The sequence below is a fragment of the Melanotaenia boesemani genome, chromosome 4 (assembly GCF_017639745.1).
Source record: "Melanotaenia boesemani isolate fMelBoe1 chromosome 4, fMelBoe1.pri, whole genome shotgun sequence".
Classification (NCBI taxonomy): domain Eukaryota; kingdom Metazoa; phylum Chordata; class Actinopteri; order Atheriniformes; family Melanotaeniidae; genus Melanotaenia; species Melanotaenia boesemani.
Window position 1 is genome coordinate 325,069 of NC_055685.1, and position 25,515 is coordinate 350,583.

General features: G+C 41.6%; 1 protein-coding gene across 1 annotated transcript in view; it reads left to right on the forward strand.

Annotated features, from left to right (window-relative positions):
• The window catches only part of LOC121638978 (basement membrane-specific heparan sulfate proteoglycan core protein-like), a 34,944-nt gene extending 17,061 nt beyond the window's left edge, over positions 1–17,883 (forward strand). The window contains exons 7-12 of the mRNA XM_041984105.1: positions 610–870; positions 1,158–1,415; positions 15,647–15,728; positions 15,832–15,892; positions 16,166–16,358; positions 16,515–17,883. Of these exons, the coding sequence (XP_041840039.1) occupies positions 610–870; positions 1,158–1,415; positions 15,647–15,728; positions 15,832–15,892; positions 16,166–16,358; positions 16,515–16,519 (860 nt within the window). The 3' untranslated portion in view covers positions 16,520–17,883. The remainder of the gene's footprint in view (positions 1–609; positions 871–1,157; positions 1,416–15,646; positions 15,729–15,831; positions 15,893–16,165; positions 16,359–16,514) is intronic.
• Positions 17,884–25,515: the final 7,632 nt, after the last annotated feature.

The following is a 25,515-nucleotide window of genomic DNA, read 5'->3' on the forward strand; positions in this document are numbered from 1 at the left end:
AGTGGATCATTTCCTGGTTTAATAAAGATTAAATAAACTCTCCAGATATCATGGTTATCAACAAGCTGCCTATAAAAGCATTGGTAATAGATTATGAATGACAACAACATCAAGAAAAAGATACAAAAAAGTTGGAAAAATACAAATTACTGAAAAGGGGGGTTTCAAAGATGTGGGGAGTGGAGGCAGCATGGTGCCAGTGGCAACTGGAACACCAGAGGGTGGCTCCAGCAGATGCTAGGAACAATATCATAGAGCTCCGTAAAGGAGAATTTAGTCCTAGGATCAGCTCAGATACTGTGCAGAAACCTTAAGCTTCGGGGCCCTTGGCAAAGGACCAACAACTTTTTGTCAAGTTTGCACAAACCTGTTACTGACCCTTTAATTTGGGTCAGGTGTTGCAGTAGAGAAACCAACCAGCTTCAGTAGGAAAATCCAAAACCTGCAGGTCAGTGGGCTTAAAGGTAATCCCTACTCTAACTAACCAGAAACTTCCTGTCTGGCCTAACACCCCAGAATTGCTATTTACGTAGAAAATATAAAATACAATTTTGTCTATAAAAACTCTGTTGACAGAGATTCAGAGATTTCCTATCTTTTACCCTCTAGATGCTCCAAAGCCTCCCTTACCATCAGCTACTTCCTCTGTTGAGACAGATGAAGGCAGCTCAGTTACTCTAACCTGCATCAGCAATACTAACCTGGCACCTAATTACACCTGGTACAAGGAGAACCAAACACTGCTTCAAAGAGATGACAACATTTATAACTTCATCGCTGACAAGTGGATTCACAGTGGGCTCTATCTCTGCACATCTATGAATAAGCATGATCAGGGAACGTCCTCAACTGGCCACGCAGATGTCCAATGTAAGTACAAAAAGAATTAACGCTGCAAAGAAGGCCCTAGTGCCTCTGGCATTGCTTTGGCCTCTAGAACCATCGCATCCCCCGGCGACCTCCCTGTTATGGTGCTTTCGCTCTTACCTGCATCTGTGTACTCACCCGTTCAGGGATTTCCACATGAGTTGGTTACATTTTGGTGTTAAGATAAAGTACTCACAAATATTTTTAAAATGCTGTGAATGGCAGCACTACAAAGTTATGTAAGCTTATTAAGCAATCTACGTAATTAATAAATGCCTGTTTCTCTACAGATGTCCCGCAGTTTCTCTCAATGTCAGTAAGTCCCTCTGGTGAGTTAGTGGAGGGTGCTTCAGTGACTCTGACCTGCATCAGCGATGGTGACCCAGCAGCTAACAACACCTGGCACAAGGTGGACAAAGACTCACCGAAATCATCTGGACAGACGTTTATCATAACTGATGTCAGATCTGAACATGGTGGAATTTACAACTGTGAAGCACAACATGGAAGAGGACAGAAGTTCAGCCCACATTCGAACACTGCTTCAAGTAAGTTTTCTTCATTGTGGGCTTATAATTAGCTTGATTATTAAAAAGGTTAATTGGCAGAACCAATAAATCACCTTACCACCAGGAAGACCCGACTCCATGGGCCCATTCAAAAGTCCAGCCCTCCCATTCAGTCTGTTGATTTTAATTTATATACGTTTAAATATGATTTTTATTTATAATGATTTAAGTTATTGTGATGATTCAGTGGTACTTTTTTTTTTTTTTTTTTTTTTTTTTTTTCTTTTAACCTGTCTTGTCCAGCATCGTTGCAAACAGAATGATTGTCTGGCTGCTGTCTGGTGCTGGGCAATTTTACTCTATCAAGCAGGGATTTATACTACATGTATAAAGTCCCTCTTGATGAAAAACTTTATTAAATCAGACTCTTAATGCTGGACTCGACCGGAGGGGACAGAGAGAGAGAGAGAGAAAAGAAAGTAGAGAGAAGAGGGAGGGGAGAGAGAGGGACAGAAAGGGTGTGGGGAGTGCGGGTGGGGACTTGAAACATCATACAGAAGACCATGTAATCCATACTACTTACAACATATATAGCTAAGATCATCCTGGCCAGTAGGTCATTACACAACTAGTTGATAATAGTAACAATAATAATAATAAGAGTAAGAGTAATAATAATAATAAGAACAGAAATAATTAAAAAAGAAACAAAATATGATAATAGATATAAGTGAAACTGCTGTATTCAAGAACACGCGCAGAGAAACCTGTGTGGATGTGTTGGAGAACTCGGCCACACGGCGACGCAAAGACTGTGTGGAGACGTTCAGGAAGGAGTGACCATGCAGAGTGATCATGCAGATGCCACCTCACTTGAACAGAGGCCAGAGTCAGGCCAGCGGTCCCGAGACCCAGGCCACCAGCCCCCCCGCAGGCAACAGATCCCGACCGGTCCACAGAGACGACCACTCGCTCCGCCCAGGAAGGCAGCAGCAGGAGACCCAGCAGGAGCCGCCCGCGGACACAGGGCACCGGCCCCGGCGGGCCGAGGCCAGCAGTCCCCGAACCCCCCCGGGCACCGGCCGCCCGGGACAGACGGGGCAGAGGGCCCGGGCCCAGGAGCGCAGGGACACCCCCCTCCCCCACAGGCCGAGGGCCAGCACGCCACCCGGGGGGACCCGGCCCGCCCAGACGGCCACCACCAGAGGCCAGCCCCACACCCCAGCGCCCAGCCGCCCACCCCGAGAACCAGTCCTGCCCCCCCCCAGACCAACACACCACACACACACAAACACACACACTCTCCTTCACACTCCTCCATTTATCCTCCCACGCATACCACCATTCAACCCTCACATACTCTGTCCTCCCACCACACACAACCATCCTTCCACCATCCATCCTTCCACACACACACCATCCTTCCTCCCACACAGTCACCATCCTTCCACCATACCACTCTCCACACCTATCCCATCCTCCCACACACACATCATCCCTCCACCACTCATCCTCCCACACACTACACCATCCTCCCTCTCACACACCATTCAGTCCACCTTCACACCTCCCATACACACACCACACACCTTCCTTCCACTACCCATCCTCCCACACATACATCATTCTCCTACACCAAACATCCACCTTCACGTACCCCATCCTCCCACACACACACACACCCCTCCATCACCCCACTCTCCCAAAACATACACCACTCCCCCACACACACACCATCCTCCCTCCCATACACCAACCATCCTCCCGCACACACACCATCCTTCCACCATCCATCCTCCCACTCACTCCCCCATCCCTGCACCATACATTCTCCCACACATACCCCATCCTCCCACACATACATCATCCCTCCACCATTCATCCTCCCACACCCACACCCCCCCCCTCCCACACACCACGCATCCACCTCCACACACCCCACCCTCCCACACACCATCCCTCCACCACCCATCCCCCCACACCCACACCACTCTCCCACCCACACACCACCCCCCCCAACACACACACACACAAACACCATCCCCCCACCACCATCCTCCCGCCACCCCACGCCACGGGGGGACAGCCCCAGCCAGGAGGCGAGGAGACACGAGCCAGGCCCCCAACCCCCCACCCCGCCCCCGCCCCCCCACTCCCCACCCCCAAAACAGCACCTTCCCCCCAGGGCCAGCAGCCAAAACCCCCCGGGACAGCCCGCCTACGCCCCGGGCCAACGCGACAGGCCACCCGGCCCGCCCCGCCCCCGGGCCATCCATGGAGACAGGGCGCTTGAAGTAGTGGATACCCCATCCCCCCTCCCCTCCCCCACTAGTGATGGAATATATTATGTGCTGTTTGCAATTTAAAAAAGAGGGTTAAATATTGGGGGTGCAGTTAACTGCATTGAGGAGGGGGTGGGGCCACCTGAGCAGTCCCACCCACCTGACCTCGCATGTTCCACCCCCCAAGAACGTGTTTGTATGTTGCAAATGTTATTTGTGCTCATTGACTAAGTGGAATTAAAAGCTGGGAGGCATGCTGCCGCTCGGCGAAGCAACAGGGCCACTATGATGACCCCCCTGCCCCGCCCAGCGCAACAAGCACACTCCCACAGCCCTACCTGTGTATGTAGTGAAGAGTGGGGGAGGGTCAGGAGATGTAGGTCCAGAGGGGAGTAAGACTCCCCCCTGGAAGACGACCAGCCAGTGGCTTAGGGCGCCCCGTCCCCCGCCGGCCCCGAAGGGCGTCACAGGCCCGAGCAGGCACCCCAACCCAGGCACGCCACGAACCCCCCCATGGGCCAGCCACCAGCCCAAGGGGCCACTTTCCTCTTTCTGAGTGGGAGGTGTGGCGAGGCAAAGGAAGGGAACCCCAGGCCCATGCCCCCAACACCCCGGCAGGGCGCCCCCCAGAGGACACGTCCTAACCCCTGCAAACGCACACACTTTTTTTTTTTTTTTTTTTTCCCCAGCCACTCACACACCCTCTCACACACCTCTATACACCAACACCTCAATACGTGCACATACCTCCACCACCACACTTCACGCACATACCTATAACAAACACACGGTGCCCACATACACACACACTCTCATACCCCTCCATACACATACACCCACTACACACGCACTCACATACATACCTGCATATACACACAAGCACCTCCATACATATCACGCCTCCACCCACTCCTTCACTCCTCCACACACACCTCGACCTCCACGTGCACACACTCATATATACACACCTTCAACACACACCCACACACACATCCCACATAGACCTCCACACACACACCCGCACACCACTCACACACACATACACGCACCCCACCTAGACCTTCATACACACCCACACACACATACAGCACACACATCCCTCTACAACCCACCCACACACCCGCATACCTACAGACACACACACACACACACACACCCACCTATATACAAACACACCCCCACCCAGGTTCCGGGGCTGCGACCAAGCACCAGGGCACGGACCAACCCCCGGCACGGCACATCCGGACGGGCCCCGGGCCCCCCCCCGCAGCGGCGGGCCCCCCCCCCCCCGGAGAGGGGGGAGACCCGACACCCCAGAGCCCGGGGCCCCCACCCGGCCCACCCCGGGCCCGACCGGCCACCCGGCCAGGGGCCGACGGACACCGACCCAGGCACCCCGGCAGCCACCCCCCACCGCCACGAGGCCGGGCCCCCCCCGGGGCCCACCCAATGCCGCCCGCCCAGACCGGAACCCCCAGCCGACCCAGCAGCGGAGCAGCCGAGATCCCCACCCAGGAGACAACCGGAGACCCGAAGCCACCAGGGACCCCCCACCCATATCCACCCCCATCCCAGCGAAGCCGCAATCCTCCACCTACATTAGGTGATGTAGCAAGTCACAGGGGACCAGAGGGAATGAAAGTCATCTGATTGGTTCCTGGAGGAGGCAGACATTGTCTCAATGCTGATGTGATCTAACAGGAGATTTCTAAACTGCTGGATAGACAAATTATTCTTATCTTTCCAGTTCACAAGGATAGTTTTCTTTGCGATGCATAAGACTGCGAGGACCAAGTTTATGGAGTGTATTCCTATGTTAGTGTCCACCCAGGTCGCCCAGTAGGCAAAGTGTGGGGTTTGCAGAAAAACTGGTTTTAAACCATTTTGAGAGATCTTCACACACCGTAATCCAGAACTTTGGACAGGTGTGCAGGACCACAGCGCATGGATGTAGCTATCAGAATTGTTCTCAGAGCAGTGTGGGCAGATACTCTGATGGTGAAAGGCCCATCCTGAACATCCTGTGTCCTGTATAATGAGTTTCTATGGAGAATTTTGAATTGTATTAGTTGTATATTTGAATTCTGAGTCATTTTAAACGTGTTTAAACATATTTGTGACCATCTTTTCTGATCAAAAGTTATTAGATAAATCATCTTCCCATTTTGAAGTTGGGAGAGATATCCTGTCTTCTAGCTTTGCAAGTAATCTATATATTTTTGATAATAATTTTGGAGTATTAAGATTCAAGAATTCTGCTATTCTGACAGGAAGCTGCAAGTCTAACTGTACAGGGGTATACTTCTTACATATAATTGATTTTAGTTGGTGGTACTCTAAGAATTTATTGCTGTTGATTCCATACTGTGAGACAATTGTGTTGAAAGATACAAAGTTTTCCATTTTCTATTATCTGTCCTAACTGTTGTATTCCTTTAGTCTTCCATTGAGTGAAGTTTATCATCTTTTTGTTCTGCAGGATGTCAGGGTTGTTCCAGATGGGTGTAAGTCTACATGGAAAGAGGGAAGATCTGGTTATCTTACAGAATTCCCACCAAGCCATTAAGGAAAAACGGATGTTAAGGCTTTTAAAGCACTTATATGGTTTAATGGTTGAGCTGTATGAACGGCAGGTCAGAGATGACTAAGTCCTCACACAAAGCCTGCTCCCCATCTAGCCACGGCTCATCCAGATAACTGGGTTTGAGCCACATTGAGATGTACTGCAGCCTGTTAGCTATAAAGTAGTGATTAAAGTTTGGTAGATCCAGTCCTCCTCTATCTTTAGTCTGCTGTAAGGTTTTAAGGACTGATACGTGACGGCTTTTGTTTTCCAAGAAACTTGGATATGAAGAGTCCAGAGATTTAAACCAACTGGTGGAGGGTTTTAGTGGTATCATTGAAAATAAATAATTAACTTTAGGTAGAATCATCATCTTAATGGGTGGCAACTCTCCCCATTAGTGAGATGGGTAAGCGCCTCCACCGTAAGAGATCATCTTCTATTGTTTTAGTAGCTGAACATAGTTTAATTTTGTTAAATCTGATAATCTGGGGGAAATATTTTATACCTAAATATCTAATGTTTCCTGTCTGTATTTTGATATTAGGGATGTTTTGTAGGTCACAGTTGATGGACATGGCTGTAGTCTTAGACCAGTTAATAGAATAATCAGATATTGATGAGAACTTATTAATAACTGTGATTTGTCTCAGAGAGTGATGTTTGTGAGTTCTGAAGGAAAAGTAATACATCATCTGCATAAAGACTTATTTTATGTTCTATGTTTTTGCCCTGGATTCCTTTAATTTCTATATTTTGTCTAATAGCAGCTGCTAACGGCTCTATGAAAATGGCAAAAAGTGAGGGGGAGAGTGGACAGCCCTGTCTGGTGCTCTCTGTAAGCGGAAGCTTGGAGAAGTTTGATCGTTGGTTTTCACACATGCATTTGGGTTATTATATAATATTTTAATCCACTCTATGAAAGCAGGTCCAAACCCAAATTTGTCTAGTGTTTGCAAATAGAAACTTCAGTTTACCCTGTCGAAGGCTTTTTCTGCATCTAGAGAAATGATTGTGGATTCTAGATTATGTAAAAGTAGAGTAATCTATGAGGTTAATTAGTCTACGCGTGTTAGTAGATGAATGTCGACCTTTTATAAAACCTGTCTGGTCCGGATGGTATTATAAGAGGGGTTATTTTTTCTATCCTTCTGGCAAGAGCTTTACTAATTATTTTCAGGTCTACATTTATTAAAGATATGGGACGGTAACTGGATGGAAGTGTGGGGTTTTTGCCCTGGTTTTAGCAATAGTGTTATATTAGCTAAGTTCATATTTTGCGGTGTTTTTTGTTTTTCCTGTATTTCTAACAACATATTATAAAATGTAGGAGCTAGCGTTGTCCAGAATTCCTTGTAAAATTCTGCTGAGTAACCATCTGGACCCGGGGCTTTATTGTTGGGCATATGTTGGAGAGCTTCGTGGAGTTCATCTACAGTAATAGGTGCAGTCTAAAGTTATTTTATTTTCATTTTTTAGTTTTGGTAGATTAATGTTGTTTAAAAATTGTTCAATATGTTCATCTGTTGGATTAATCTGTGATTCATATAATGTTTTTATAGAAGCTTCTAAACGTGTCATTTATCTTGTCTGGGTCATGGCTGATGTTCCGTCTTGATCTTTAACAGAGGAGATTGTTGTTTTCTCCTTGTTTGTTTTTAGTTGATTTGCTAAAAACTTTCCAGATTTGTTACTATGTTCAAAGTTCTCCAAGCGAAGTCTTTGCACTAAAAACTGTGTTTTTTTTTATCTATAATTTCTTTAAGCTGCAATTTAGTTTTCCTTATATTATTCATTGTGTGCTCTTCGGGGGAAATGCGGTAAGCCTCCTCCAATGATTTAATCCTGAGTTCTAATTCTAAAACTCTTGCTGTTTCCTTCTTCTTCTTATGTGAGGAGAAGGAAATTATTTTCCCTCGCATTACTGCTTTTCCTGCTTCCCAAAGGAGACACGCTGAAGTTTCAGGCATGTCATTTTTTTCTATATAAATTGACCATTCTTTTTTAAAATAATCAATAAACTCAGGATCTTTCAATAAAGAGGTGTTAAATCTCCAGCTTTTACCAATCGGTTTATTATTTTTGATTCTCAGACTGAATGAAACTGGTGCGTGATCGCTAATGCTGATTGGATGTATCTGAGTCTCTGAAATGTCGCCCATTAGTGAGTTACTATTTAAAATATAATCTATTCTAGAGAAGGAGTGGTGAACTGAAGAGAAGAAGGTGTATTCTCTTAGTTTAGGATGGTGAGAGCGCCAAGCATCGCAAAGACCAAAATCCTTCATGTACTGTTTGATAGTTTCTGACGACTGCCAGACTCGATGACTGCCTGATGTGCTGCAGCGATCTTGTTCAGTCAAGACTACATTAAAATCACCAGCTAGCACTATTCTGTTATCTGAATAATTCTGGAGTGTAGCAAACAGGGAGTGGAAAAAAGGAGGGATCATCTGCATTGGGGCCGTACACATTGGTAATACATAATTTGATATTACAAATAGATAATAAAGTTATCAGAAATCTGCCTTCAGGATCCACTACTGTGCTATCTATGTCAAAATTTAGTCTCTTATTAATAAGAGTAGCTACTCCTCTCTGCCTAGAATTATAACAAGCTGAGTAAACATGAGGAAACTGAGCTGTTTTAAGAAGATCTATGGTTGAGTTTGTTAAATGAGTCTCTTGTAGTAAGACAATGTCAGCCTGCAGCTCCTGTAATTTATTAAAGATCTTCAACCTCTTCTCCCTGGAACCGGCTCCATGTACATTCCAACAGACGATTTTTAACATGGTTATTGTGAACGGTTTAATGCTTCATGCACTCAAAAAAATGAACAAGGGGGGTTGTGCACTTTATATTATATTTTTATTTTCAGTTTACTTAAAATACATGTATTTAATGAGTTAAAACATTTTTTTCTAATAAATCCAATGTAATTTTGTCTGTTGTTATCTTTAAAAATTATTAATGTGTCATTTCAACATAAAATATTTATGTCAAGTGAATTAGGACTGAAATTCTTCTTCCATCCAGAAGGTGGCAGTAGTAAAATGTCTGCTGCCATAAATTATATAGAGAAACTGCGCATGCGTAATTCCAGTTGAAGGACAACGTCTTTGTGCATTTTCTGGCGGAAAGTTTGATCTTTTGGTTGAGTTTAAAAAAGGTAAGCTAATATTTATTTTCTCCTATACGTATTTCGTAATATTTTAATGTTAAGCGTGATTGTATTTTGGTTTGTGATACAAGATGTGCTCTTTATTTTGAGGTGCTAATGAGAAAGCAGAAAACTGCTTACTCATGTTGGTCTGCTTTCCTCCCGCTTAGCCCCACCGATTCTCAGGCACATTTCATATTTTGTAGGTGAGTGAATATCCAAAGACGGCAAGAAAAGGCAGACAAAATGTATTAATATCCTAGCGGGTGTGCTTTTGACTCGGTTACGCCGGTCAAACCGTTTCATATTTAAGTTAGCTAAAATGTTAACGTTAGCTTTTCGTGCTACAGTTAGCGTTTTCGAACAGACGCTGCGCGCCACACAGCAGTAAACGGGCAAACGAAGTGGGTTTGCCCGCGTGCTGTACTGTCTCAATATTATAATAGTCTTTTATTCAGCCAATGCATTGTTTTTATTGTTTATTGAGTTTAATTAACTGTTGTTAAACCTGAAATTGTGTAAGCTAGATTCTAAATGTGCTGCCTCATAGAGCAAACATGCGGTTTTCCTTCAATTTAATGTTAATTTTGAAAGCTAAGCCTGCCTCGTCCTTTGTTTCTTTATATATATACTCAGTTGATCCCTTAGAGGGAAATTTAAGTCACTCCTATACATTTTCAGTTTATTCAGGCTGTGAAAGGTATGGATTGTCCACAAGCCCATTCACTATTTTTTATTTTACTTTTTTTAAATGAAATATTTTTTATTTGAGTTGGATGAGTGAATGTTTGGTAGAGAATGATATTAAAGCAGAAGTTAAATCATTAATCTGTCAACATTTTTACATATGTCATCATGTTGCAATTTTTCAGGTCCTGAAGGATTGCTTTAACCTGTGCTGCATGCTGGCTGGTTAAGGCACTGTACTCACTCAACAGGTATGATCACAGCTCACCAATTAATGACTGCGTTTTGTTGGCAGTATATTTGTTTTAGAAACATTTAAATTAAGTGACAGCCTTATATTCTTTTGTTCCACTTGGAGCACATAATAAACCCCATTCATTGATTTAATTTTCTCATTTCAATTTTTTTATCAACTAACAATTAACATTTTGATAAAGTAGTCAGAGAGAAGATGGCCATGACCTTTGCATACAGGAGGCAGGAGGTAGTCAGAGACAAGCCCATGGTTGCCGAGTTCAAGATCAGATGGCCTGGATTGTTCACTGTGGAAGAGGTGTGAAATGCTTCTTAAATTGGCTATAATGTTGTTGATGTTCTTGTATGAAGTCATTTCTTAATATCTTCCAAAAATATGTTGTTTTTGTTTGTTTGTTTTGTTTTTTTCAGTTGCAGGCAGAATTTGTGAGGATCACTACTACTCCCCTCATCTCAAAGTTCTTTGAACAACTTGACCAACACACTGCCCAGCTCATCAAACTGGTCAAGAATAAAGGGGGCTCTGCAGGGCGGGAAATTAGCCTAATTTTGGCACCGATCTCACAGGTATGTATTGCTGTAAAACATTGAATTATATGGTGATCTTGACTAACAAGCACATCTGTGAATGTGCCCTAATTAGTAAAAAATAGTATTTGATTTTTGCTTACAAAGCCTGAGCAGCAACTCGTGTGTATTTCATACAAATTGCTGTGCAGTCACGTCACAATTAAAGGTACACCAAGTAACATTTTCATATTAATTAATCATCTTCGTAAGTTGGTCGATGCTAAAATGACACATTACCGGATGAATTGAGACCCCCCTGCCCCCCCTGCTGTCTGTAGCAAGAATACCATACTTGCAACTTCAGGGAGACTCCCAGCGTGAGAGAAGGAATGCTTTACGGCAAACAGATGATGAAGAAACACATCAGAGTAACGCGTACCAGTGAATACAAAGCTATGTGTCTGTGTTATCATACTTTACAGGAAAAGATGGAAGAGAAACAAATAATTACTGCTTTATTATTTATTATTGCTACCGGCTTTGTGATAACATTACAGGAATCAGCGTCAGCCGTGTCTCAGTTCACTGATCAAACTTCAAAGCTGAGATAAATCAGCGCTTGTGCAAATATCACACAAATACCATAATAATATCATAATAATGTCTGTTACTCTTTGAAAGCAGGAACGTGAGGTCTGCATCCAGCCTGCAGCTTCTTCTTCTTTCTGCTCTCCTCATTCTGTAATGTCTTGATCAACGCTGACTCGTGTCGAGTCCTCTCTCACTCGCTCTGAAGCTCTTTTCTTCTTCTTCGCTTCATCTGATCATATCCGACAAGAGTTTTCTGTGTATCTCTGTGTTCTCTGTCATGAATTCATGTTAGCAACAACCGCTAGCTGCTCTACAGCTCTCTGTCTCTCTCTGCTGGAAGCGGAAACACTGTTTGCCGTAAAGCGTTCCCTCTCGCGCGCTGGGAGTCTCCTGGTTGGTGTCCCTGAAGTTACAAGTGGGATATTCTCGCTACAGACAGCCGGGGGGGAGGCCGAGAGGGTCTTCATTCATCCTGTAATGCGTCATTTTAACATTGACCAACTTACGAAGATGATTAACATGAAAATGTTACTTGGTGTGCCTTTTAAAAGTGATCAGAACTGTGTTTAGGGATCAGATGTTGACATTTGGAATGAGTAACTGAAAGTTTCTCACCATAAAGCACAATGACAATTTCCTGATTCCCACCAAACCAAGGCCTCTTTTTTTTCAGGTGTATCGATAAGTGAACATTATGAAATGTTCAGTTTTTGATTTGAAAGAGATTTCACAACAAGACGGAAGATGCTTCAATGTTTTCTTTTTTTTTTTTTTTTTTTCTTCAGAGTGAAACGGTTGAAAAGAGAAGGGAGTGCATCCTGAGGGCACTTTGTCTCTACCTCAATGAAGACCCCAGCATCCTCTTCAAAGAATATCAGGTTTGAGATTTTAGTTTCTACCTTTTTATTCAATCAAATCTTAAATAATTAGTCTTGTTACTTAGTTATAATTTGCATGGAATCAGTTTTATATACCTTTTTTTTATATGTATTTTATTAGGTACACCTGTGCAAGCTATTGAAATCCTATACAACAACTTTATTATGCATTCTACTTTTAAGTTTGTACATTTGGAATTAAAAAATATGCTTGATTTCATTCTTGGGTTTTGTCCTTTCTTACTCTCCTATGTAAAGGACTGCGATGGTGAAGCTGTTCAAAGGGAGCTGGAGCAGATTACCTTTGCCATCTACACCATCAAAGTTGAGGGAGGTGATGCTACTACTCCTCCAGCTGATGTTGGCATTGTAATCGAGGGCGTTGAACCTATTACACCTACACTACACATTTCACAAGGAAAACTAAGAGCATTTGTAGCAAGTTGTTTGTTATGAAAATTTAAAAGCTGAAAATGTTTTGTTCTTGCATTGAGGCAGTTGTGCCAGTCTACACCAATGTCACCACCTTAAAGTATGGTCAATAATTGTTTTATCAACAGTGTTTATATAATCACTCCCATGTTAAGGTTGTGAATAAAAGAAATATGAAAAATGCATTGGGTGTACTAAATTCATTTGTGTGGAACCTGTTGACAAACTAGAATTATGTAGCCTGTACACATATTGTTTAAGTCTGCATAACATAATTGACCTTGGGTGAGCTTAAATATCTCTTGTTGATCCGAAGTAATTCTTTTAAGTTGGCTTAACTCAAAATCATTGTTTTACTCTAACACAAGTTTATTATGTTAGATGGACTCAAAAATTTAATTTTTAAGTAACCCAATTCAATTTCGTGGAACCTGTTGACACAATATATTTAATTAAACTCAACGTTTCAGTTTTTTGAGTGTGCGTGTTACTGACGCGTGTGTCTTTGTGCGCCCCTCTTGCGTGTTCGCGCGTGTTTGCATGCAGCCTGATTGCGCGCGTTTGTCCGTATGTTAAATGTCCGTATATGTAGTCTACCTTAATGCGTGTTCTCTCATACATAAAACGCGAGTGTTTATATGTATCATGTAAGGTGCGGCTGTGCGTCCTGACGGTGTTGCGTGCGCTGCTGATATTACGAGCTGGATTACAATTAACAGTGAAGACGTGAAATAGAAAGATAGTGAAAAGTGAAAAGTGAGAAGAGTGGTGAAACAGAAAAAAATACATCGATCTAGGTGTAGAGGCTGTGGTGAGACGAGCAGTGTGTTCTACTGTCAGTGATCTATAATGGCGAGTTAAGAGTGATCATTTGGAGAGATTGACTTACAGCACCTGGGATCAGAAGAGCCACGGAGTGATGTCCGGGTCGCGGTACAGTTGTCCATTAATAAACAGTTTATCCACCGCGATGACAGCGCGAGCGCCATCGGCGATCTTTTTCCTCCTGATGGGAAACAGGACTCTCCGTCGGTCCAGAATCTCTCTCGGTTATTGGTCGTTTACTCCGAAGTTGGTCCCCTTCAGTTCGCGGCCCTGGTTCTTCACCTGCTCCTTCTGTTTGAAGCTGACGAACTTCGCTACTATGGGTCTTGGTCTGCTGGACCCGGGTTTCCTCCCGCCGAGCCGATGGACTCTGTGAAAGGAGATGTTTTTCACCGTTTCCTCCGGGAGCTTCAGGTGGGTTTTGATGAAGTTTTTCACCGTGGTCTCAGGGTCCTCCTCCGTCTGCTCTGGAATCCCTGCAAATACCAGGTTCTCTCTCATGCTCCGCGCCTGCAGATCGATCACCGTTTCCTTAATCTTCTTATTTTCATCTGAGAGACGGGTCAAGCCCTCGGTGAGGGATTTTACCGTCTCTCTGAGACCGGCATTTTCTGCAGCCAGACTTTCCACCTGCTTCTGGCTGAATTCTAATGATTCACGTAGCGCCTGGAACTCTTTGTGGAGAATTTCTACCAGACTCAAACGCGCATCAAAACTGCTGAGTTTCTTATCTATGGAGATCAGAACATCTGTTGAGTCGTTCCCCGTTGGTGAAATAGCTCCAGGTGAATCCTCATTTCGCTGTCTCTTGGACTTGGATGAGGTGGAGGGGGTGGAGATTCAGTGGTACTGAATCATCGTAAGTACAGTTCATTTCTATATGTGCTTTTTCGGCATTGAGGAAACTTAACTCTTGAGATATTTGCAAGTTGAGTGTGTGTGTATATTTAACCTATGTGTGTATGTAATCACCAAATAAAATAAACTTGCAGGTTAGTAACTGAGTGTTCTACCACAGTTCCTCTTTGACTGGGATGTAGAGGTTTGTTGAGTGGCCTGGACAACAACCTGGACAGGTCGCCAGGTCATTGCATGGCCAACACAGAGAAATAAACAATATATAGGAAATATATATATGTGTGTATGTATGTGTGTGTGTGTGTATGTAACATGTGTGTGTTAGTCCAAGCACCAGTGTATGTTATCTTGGGGTCGTGGCACAAAATGTTTAGGAACCACTTCAGTTTTAAACAAAGCTCATGGTTTAATTGCTTTGATTTATCCCTATTTAATAAACATCAGTCTTTGTGTAACTGTAGTTTCTATAGAGTCTATGGGAAAGTGTACTTTATCTAATGATTGTAAAATCATCTAAAGTCATTTATCTAAAATGATTAAATAATGACAGTGGTTCTAGTTGATCTACTGCCTGCTACAGAATGAATAAATATTGGTTTCTGTTTGTGTGACTGCTGACTGTAATAAGGGGTGAGACTAAATAAAACCTGGATCTTAGCCTGGTCTAGAGCAGACTAGTTCCACAGAATAAATCTCATGGTAACTTATGTCATAACACATCCCACTTTCCCCAATCCTGCTTTTGTGCAACCAAATCATGGGTAAGTTGACCCGGGATGAGCAACAAATCCCGGCTAAATCCCTTATCTTGGTTTTGTGCAACAGGCCCTGGGTATCTCTTCACCTTACTGGTATGTAAACCTGGAACCCATCAGCATAACAATGTATTTAGATGCCATATTCCAATATTTTCTAAGCATAGACTGTAGAGGAACACAATGAAAAAATGCTGCGGCTGGAGCCCTGGGAGGAGTGGTCTTTGGTGGTTTTGGTGGACTGGGTTCACTGTTGTGACAAAGCACCTACAAAATCAGTTTTCTCTCACTGAGATAATGCCGAACTCTGATTTTATTCATGGTACGAATAATAGTTTAAATAAATATGAATGCATTTCTTCCACAGATTAATCTCTCTGCGTTGAGGTCCTAACCTGGACAGCTCTAGTTATTTCATGTTGGCAGCTAATGCACCAGAACTTTGTATAATTCAGTATGAATCTGTATTTCAGGCTCGATGAAATCAGCTGTTGCTGGATCCATTTCTGCTATGTTTGTTACCATCATACTTGTTTTTTCCTGCATCGTTATTGGGTGAGCAGCTCAGTTTTACTGGAGTATACATCTTTAATTCAGTCACCTGCTCGGGGACATCATGTGACGGTGGTTTTCACAGTTTATTTGTTGTCCTGTTCAGAAGACAGAGGTCACCAAAACAAAGCTCAGAGTCCAGAGGGAGGCTAGACATCAGTGCACCGGTAAGGAGGAAGGGGTCTGCCATCATCCTCAACACTAACATGAATACTGCAGTGGTGTCACTGCTGGAACCACACTCACGTTTTTTCTATTGAAAATCATGTAGACTGGTCTGTATGGTCATTTCAAATCTGTTGAAAATAAGAAAAGGAAAATAAGAGATGATTATTATTATTATTATTATTATTATTATTATTAGTAGTAGTAGTAGTAGTAGTATTACATACATGCCTCCATAACTAAGTACCTATATTGATGAAAAATGTCTTCTTCAGCACAATATGGCACCAGAATCGGACATGTTGGCAGCAGTGCTCAGACCGCCCGAGGAGCAGGATGAGCTTCACTACGCCAGTGTATGTTTCATTAAGAATGAGGATGATCCTCTCTTCTCCAACATCGTGCTAACTCAGCTCAAGGATGAACATGGGGAGTACATGCTTGTCAACGTGGTCACCCCCTCCCCAGGTGAGTCCTACATGTTGTAAAAGTCTCCACATTCTACTCCAGTAGAGTCTGTTTGTTTGACAACTTTTTTTTATCTGATAGTAATCAGTGTTGTTAATGTTGGGTGTTTCTAACAAGAACATCTTCCCTTCACAAAGTTTGTTTTGTTCTCCACAGACTGAGGCGTCAACCTGCTGCAGAGGATGCAACCGTACATCCAACAGCACAGCCGACAAAAGCCCAGCGTAAAAACACTTCTGTCTCTGGTCCCAGCTCACTCACACAGTTCGTTGTTTTCAAACACACTGCCGCTACCAGAGGGCAGATTGTCCAACACACAGGGAAAGATCTTTGTGCTGGTGATGTGCACGAATTCATCATCTCAGGTTATACGCAGAGATCAGTTTTTATTTTCATATTTTTGTCAGTACAGCTGTATTTTGGTGGCTACAGTGCACTAGTTTAAACCTCAATGTCAAAATCAAACAGCCCCTTCCTTAATCAAACAACTTTAACTTAATAAATAAGCCCTCAGAATTATGGATAAAAAGTCAGTTTGGTCTGCTTTATACCAAAAAAATATATAGTTCGCAAAGTTTCACAGACTTCATCAATCCGTGCTTTCTGAAATTAATTAATGTTCAAATGTGTTAATAAATCAGCACTAATTTTACTTTGTGGATTAATCCAAAGACAGGAAAACGGCAGCCACCAGAATGTTGGTCAGTAAGATCTCCTTCCACAGAACCACATTTAGACAGCATTTTCTATAAAACATAGTCATAGTAAAAAAAAAGAAGAGAAAGAGATAACAGGTTCTAAAACAGTAAATGTTAGAAACAAGAACTTACCCTCCTTTAAAATGTAAAGACGTCATCACAGTCATGTGTGTTTGTGTTGGTTTTCAGATTAGGTTCATTTTGTAGGAAATACTTATATTACTGTTGTTGTTTTTGTGTATATATATATATATATATATATATATATATATATTGGCTTTAGAAATGTGTGGTTTTACATCTCTTGAAGGTCCTGCCTGCTCTTACATTTCATAGAGCAAAATTGTCAGTGACCCCTGATAAATTTTATCATAAAATGTGGAGATAAAGCTCATTGAGCCATCTCTATGGTTGTGTTTGGTTACCCATGGTAAGTGTTTGTTCTCCTAGTGATATTTCAAATATTATTAACTTTATTACAAGCATTTGCTGAAAAACATTTATGCTCTTAATTCTTTTCCAAAAGAGAAGGAAAAAAAAGCAAAGAAACATTTTCTCTTACTTTTCTCTGAACTTTAAAGGGATGTTGTAGAATTTTTTCCTCCCTCTTCTTTGAAAAGCCCAACCAGGGATGAGAGTTGTGAATTAGCTTAATGCTACATACTCAATATCCAAAACATGAGTTGTACTTCATGTAGTTTATATTTCTTTGCATTGTCAAATAAATGAATGAAATAGAATAAATACATTTACATAATCCGTTTATTTAAACATCCCGAAATGATTTAATGAGCTAACTTGATTTTCCTGATTTCTGTTAACTGCTGTTGAAATGTGTTTGTATGAAGGTATAAATTTAATAAAAGTGTTTCTTTGGCTGTGTCAGAAAAACAGCTCCTCGTCTGGGGGGGAAGCAGGGACGTGAAACCCTTTTAAAAACTCTGTGGTTGTGTTGAATTGAAGTTATGAGAGCGGAACTGATTCCTCCACATAGAGACAAATCTGCTCTGACTGAGCAGAAAAATCCAGCAGACATAACAGTGTCATGATCCGTACACACATCCAAACCCAAACGATTAATGCCTGTGTTCACATCACATGAAGCAGAACCATCAATACAGAGCACCAAGTCAGGATTGAGCAGAGGGGTGTCAGTCAGGTCAGGTCTGGGGATGCAAGTCTGTTCAAGAGCAGCCACACAGCATCACCGTCATCCTCTGTGGGAGGACGAGCGGACAGGTTTAATGTCGTACAACACTCCACAGAAATATTTGGCATATTCAAAGTAGACACGTGTGACAACAACCAGATGATTGACACAATACGGGATACCAAAACTGTCAGGTCAGAATAGCCCACTACGTCTGGAGAAGCTGAGATCAGCTTCAGCCACAGCCTGCAGGCAGCCAGGACCCGCTGCAGCTGCAGGATCAAGTTTAGCAGAGAAATATGCCACGTGTTCGAGTCCGAATCAGCTTTATTCGCCATGAATTAACACATATAAGGGAATTTCTGCCGGCGATGTCACCCTAATGGAAGTATTAGGATTAGTAAAACGTAATAAAATAAGTAAAGGAATGAAATAAGTAGGAAGTAATAAAGCAGACTCATATAGTGGTGTCTACTGTGTACAATATACACAAATATAAATAATGTTGAATCCTGGTCTTTTACCTGGTCAAGGATTCACGTGTTCGTTAATTGGGATTAGTCAGGAGAGAAACAATAAACTTAGTTCAAAAGATTTATTCTTACAATTCAGGTTACATCAAAATTGAATGTGCTGGTGCAGAGCTCTGGTCGTTCTCCCTGGCAAGCAGACAAAAGTGTGTCTTTGCTCAGAAGGAGAAAGACAAAACCTAACTAGAGCTCCAATGTTTTTAAGCTGGTCCAAGGTCAGGGGGCTGATCCACTGCACCCAACATCTGAGTCCAGACTGGCGTTGGGGAGAGTTTCTTCTTATCAGGCACTGCTCTTCCATCTGGACCTGTGTATGTGGCTGCAGAGTCACAGAGAGTTTGCACACCAGATTCTGCAGTTTTGGGATAATTAAAATAGTTTCATGTGTCCCAAGCCTGCATATCTACTTTGTTATATTATAAACATTCCACCGTGTAAAGCTGCACCACACAATAAACTGAGCGGATTAATATAATCCTACCATTCTAATAAATGTTTATCACACAAAATAGTGAAACATAATCCTACAATAACAACTACAAATATCAAAATCAGTATACAGTACATTACACTATATACTTTTAAGGGCTCAGTGAGTAGAGTGGCTGTCCTGTAGCCCAAGGGTTGCTGGTTCGATCCCCAGCCGTTGAGCTCATGTCGAGGTGTCCCTGAGAAAGATACTCATGTTATACCATTCCTCTACTGCAATAATAATGATGGATTAGATTTATGTAGCACTTTATCAAAGCATTTTACATTGTGTATCCATTATTCATTCACACACACATTCACACACTGATGTGGAAGCTGCCATGCAAGGCGTTCAACCACAACCTGTCAGGAGCAATTAGGGGTTAGGGTGCTGATAGTGGAGAAGCGGTTTATCGGTTCAATAAAGTGGACTGCTGATCCGGTTCCTGTCAGTCCTGGTCTGCAGGGTTCTGAGGCTCCTGCCAGTCGGGAACAGTTCAACAAGACAGTGTTCAGGGGAGAGGTGTTGTTCCAGCCGGTTTATTCGCCCTGCTTCAGTTTCTCTCGTGTACCTCTTAGGTGGGGTGGCCAAGGCTTGGAGTCGTTGGTTGGCAGTTTATAGTGCTCAGGTATGGGCATCTGGCTGTACCTCCTGGGTACCTGTTTTTTTCATTGCCCCTTTCTGGACCTCTGATAGTTGGCCTCACTTCTCTCCAAGCTGCCTGATTTTAGCCTCCAAAAAACTATAGTTGATCACATACCAACAGACTCTATGGCTTCTAAATTGGAAACTATAAAACATTATCTGAAGAAGGACCAGATAAAGGTCATCTTACCCTCGTAGTGAACTCTTTAACAGAGCATGTATATGATGACAATTAACCTTAAAGTGAATTAAAGCGTGATGAGTGAAAATGTACAATGTAAAAAGTGTCATAAAAAGTGTAATCTAGTAACAATCAATGAATAAATGAATAAATGTTTATAATGAAATGAACTCTTAACAAAGTAAATGTATGAAGCAATAAGGCATTAATAAGTAAAATTTTATTCTACAACAGTCCTCGTCGTTATCATAGTAATACCTTATTTCCACCTTTTATCTCCTATTTTGTCTTGATTCACTGTTGATGTTCTTTGGTTTACTGTTGTTTCATGTTCTTGGTTTTTTGTTATGTTCATGGTTTATGTTCTTGGTTTTTTGTATTTATACGGTCATGTTAGTCTGGGTACTTTTCTGTTTCCTGTTCATAGTTCACTTGGCTATTCACCTCACCTGTTCCTTGTCTAGTCCTTCAGTGCATTTAAGCCATTGGTTTTCAGTTCCCCTTTGCCAGTCCATTTTCATCTTGTTTGCTATTAGATGCTTACTGCTGTTCTGTGGTTGATGTAGTCTATGCCTTAGTTTGTTAATGTTTTTGTTAGTGTCAAACCATGTTAGAGTTTTTTGCTACATAGTCTTTTGTTTTTGTGAGTTAATTTACTTATTAAAACCTTGTCCCCACAACTAGGGATGGTGAAAGCAAGACCACATGAAACATCGAGTCAACTTTGACCCAAATGCATGAAAATGGCTTAGTGTTCTGAATCATTTGACCAGGTCAAAGAGCTCCATCTGTGGGCGTCTGATGCATCAGAAAGAAAGCGTTGACATGGTTTCCTCACTGCATGTCTGTCATCCCTGTCTCATCTTTCAACGTTAAGTGTTCAATAAAGGATACTTTTTCTACCATGAGTGATATCTTTGTTCTGTTGGTCATATAAATGAATAAAGAGGGGTTAATTAGGTAAGATTGGTTTTAGGTAACAGAATGATGGTGTAATATCAAGTAAACCAAATCTGTACTGACAGTATAGTCTACACAGCTAGCGGAACGGGAACGTATGAGGGAAAGGGGTGCTTTGTTTGCAACGGGGATAGTGATTGTTTTAGTGATTTTATACAGTTGTATTAACCTCTTGAACCCGAGGGTTTTTGGAGGTGTAGTTTGCCTGAACAGACCTACTTAAATTAAATCAACAATAACTCTGTAATTTCAGGTCAATATACATAACCTTGGTCTGAATGGATAGGTAAGACCCTATGGAGTATAAATCCAGTGTCAGAAAAATTGTAAATGTTAATATTCTTGTGGCATAATTGTGATAAACCATAGGTTAAAAAAATATCCTCGCCTAATGTTTTGGTTTTTTTTTTTTTTTACACAGATGAAAACATCATGATAGAAATCATTCAAAGTTTCATTGAGAAGAGAACAAAGCTCGTAGCTTTAATGTAGGTTTTAGTGTGGATAGAACCAGGCCGACTCTCCATTTGGGTCACTTGGATACCCAAACTGTGCCAAATTATGCTGTGTCTGTATTTCCTCCAGAGCTTTCTAACACAGTGTATTTGTTTTTTTTTGTAATTTCTTGGACATGTTTATGGCTTTTATCCTTCGTTCTAAATGGATAAAAAGTCAAAATGAACGCTGTCTCGATATTCGCTCTTTCCGATGCGCCCACGTACGTAACGCAGCCAAATGGCACCTTTTGCTCCTTTGTTCTACGCCAAGCATTTATACCTGACAGATTAAAGTGTCGTCCAAGTGTAGATATCGTTGGAAAGCTCATTAGATGTAGAATTTGACCAAACTTATTTAACTGTCCAAGACCCACAACAAAGACAACAACATGGCTGTAAAATGGGAGCATATGACATGTTAGCGCATGACGCAGTTTCACCATTATGGATTACTACGCTGTGAGTTTTGGTTAAAGAACAATGTGGACAGACTGAAAATGACCACAAAAGGTAAGGAAATACAAAATATCGCAGTTTGTGAGAATATCTTTGGGATTTGGTGTATTTGGTGATAAAACATGCTATCTGATAAGGCTGCTGTGATATGCGAAGGTTAGCTTGTGTTTGTTTTGAGACTGACGTGAGGTGCCGGTGAATATCTTTTTATGCTTGGTATCATATGAAAGTGCAGCTTTTCTAGTTTCATTTGAATACCATCATGTTGGGGTGGATGTGAACGGATAGGCGTTGTTTGTTGCATTTTGTTTCGGTTGTTACTGGTTATGGTGAGCTGTTGTTTGTGGCATACGTATTTTAAAGTTATTAAACAAATACTTTGTTGACTAAATGCACTTGAAGAGTTGATTTAGTGGCATTAAGTTTTTCTTCTTCTAAGAACATTATAAATAAAATATCCTTACATCACTAAAGTAACTTTTTTACCACACATGAACTTGTGTTTACACCTGTTGGACCCACTGGTGGGTCCGTCGGGCTTAACAGGTTAAAATGTATTAAGAGAAAAAATGCTTTTCGGAACTTTGTGATGTGTCATAGATTTTTATTTTAAAAAGTATTTTCTTAATCATGTCAGCTTAACTCTGCCTCTATTCTGGCACACTACCTCTCCAGCTTGGAGAGGTTGCACCTGAAAGAAACACAAGAATGAAAATTGTAATAAACCAACTTTTAAAATAATTAAAATTCTCTACTGATGGTGAACAGAAACCAGCTCGGCGTCTAAGGTCCCTGCAGGTTGTTGGTTTTCCTCTGATGTTCCTTGATGAAGTTCATGATTAACTTTAAAGTCTGCTTTTTGGCAAGGCTATATAAATAAAAACTATATAAAGAAATGGAAATAAAGCCTGCCTGTGATGCTGAAGGCACCACCCGCTTCCACCCCTTCTCTCATACTCTGAGCTCCTTTAGCAGTTACCCTGGCAACGGCTTCTCGTGCAGACATTTGTTTCCCAAAATCTCTAAAAGCTAAATGTGATCCAAAATAAGCTCATTGCTGATGTGGACTAAATTTGTTTTCGTACACTGTAATGTAGTAGAATTCTCCTCCTCTCAAAAACCCACGATCTCCTCAGTTTTGGAACCCCTTTTAAATCATGATTAACAAGCCCCGCCCCTTCCAAGATCCCGCGTTGCTGCTCGATGCGGCACACTATTATCTTTTATCCGTTTTTAAAGTGGCTTCTTTATTCTAAAAATCTTCAGTCTCACATTAAATCCCCCACACATTAAGTAAATATGATAACTTTAAAGGCAACAGCTATCATTTTTTCAAACTTTTTTTCTCCCCCTTTTAGATGTTAATTTTATATGCAAACTTCTGAATTTTTATTATTAACTACAAATTAAAGCATCCTACAGCTATAATGTCATTCTGCATAATATTTCTAGGAAAATTTAAGTACTGAATTGAAGCAAATTACAAAGTTCTTTTCTTTTTATTGACTCTGTTAAAGTCCTTTAAGTTTTCTCACAGAGGAGAGTACCTGTCCTCAGTCTAATCTGCAGGGTTTGACTTCAGTTCACCCATCCATTACTAATTAAACTTTCTTATTTTCCCTACCATATATTTCTATAAAATTCCCTTACTGTCTCAAATTTTTCTTAAACTATTAAACATGGAAAACACAGTACGCTCTACATGGACCTCTACTAGTAAACCTACAACCTTGTCCATACATGGAGTCTAGAATTCACTGACTTAGCAAAGGCAGTCTGTTACTGCTGCAACCAAATATTGTCACGTTCAGTGTTAAGGAAATCTAATTATAAACCTATGCAATGCTAAGGATCAGACATTTCATCAACATGAAAGCCTTTAGCTAGAGTGACGTCATTCTTCCGAGCTCCAACTCATATCGAGCGCACCATAAAACATCTCGGATACCAGTGTGACTGGGTGCTGGAATCCCAGGGACTTCAGACTACAGACAACTTTGTTAATCCCTTTGGGAGGTTCCCTCAGAGAAACTGAAGTTTCGTTGCACCCCGTACTGTTATACTATCAGGAAAATAAAAATAAGAGAAATATATAAGAATGTGAATGTATTAAAAAAATATAAAGGTATATATACAAATAAGTATAAATAAATATTAAATAGAACTACAGTAGTAACAAAACAAGTATCTATTCATGGATTTCACTGACATCACGGTTTTCTTGCAGCCGCCATCTTTAAGACCTAGCGCCATCAACTGTTCTCACGGGAAAATGACGCATCTCTCTGGTAGAGAAAAACAACGCCATTTAAAAAAAATCTGTATTTTAGAGTTTGATCAATAACTTATATCATCTGAGTTGCTGAGTCCTCTGAAACCTGCCCAACATTTGCTAAATTTGTCTTTTGCCGACATCTACATTTATCTTACTTACAATCCATCCTACTACACCGGTGAATTCTTTAAGGCATACAAGAGTACCGATGCCTACCACTACTTCACATCAGGATGTTAACTGAGGCCAAACGTCATCACCTGGTGGACAAATGCTGTGATTTTTTAATAAAAAGCAGCATTTTCTTCAATTAATAGAACAATAAATTAATACAGCCTAGACATTGTTAATGTGGTAAATGACTGTTCTTGCTGGAAACAGCTGTTTTTATTGGAATAGCTGTACAAAGACCCGTTTTCAGCAACCATCACTCCTGTGTTCCAGTGCCATATTCTGTTAACTGATCCAAGTTTATCATGTTAAAAGGCTAACTGATCATTTGAAAAGCTTTGTGCAATCATGTTAGAACAGCTGAAAACTGTTGTACTTGATTAAAGAGCAATAAAATTGGTATTCTTTTGGCTAGTTTCAGTATCTTGAAGGTTCAGCATTTGTGTGTTCGATTAGTTTAAAAAAGGGGAGAAATAAAGAACTTTCTACTGAAACTCGTCAGTGTATTCTTGTTCTCGAGAAATGAAGGCTATGCCATGAGAGAAATAGCCAAGAAAACTGAAGGTCTCCTACAAAGCTGTGTACTACTCCCTTCAAAGAACAGCACAAACTGGTTCTAACCACGATAGGAGGAGAAGTTGGAGGCCCCGGTGCCACAACTGAGCAAGAGGACAAGGCACATCAGTGTCTCTAGTTTGAGAACAGATGCCTGAAAGGTCCTCAACTGGCCGCTTCATTAAATGGTACCTGCAAAACACCCAATCTCTACGTCAACAGTGAAGAGGCGACTCCAGGATTCTGGCCTTCTGGGCAGAGTAGCAAAGAAAAAGCCATCTCTGAGACTAGCCAGCAAAAGGAAACGATTAAGATTAAGACACACTCTGGACAGAGGAAGAATTGAATAAGGTGTTACGGACAGACTGATCTAAGTTTGAGGTGTTTGGATCACAAAGAAGAACATTTTGTGGTGAGAAGCAGAACAAATGAAAAGATGCTGGAGCAGTGCTTGATGCCATCTGTGAAATATGGTGGAGGAAACGTGGTGGTCTGGGATGCTTTGGTGCTGGTGAAGTGGGAGATTTGAATAAGGTTGGCTATCACATTTTGCCAACACCATGCCAT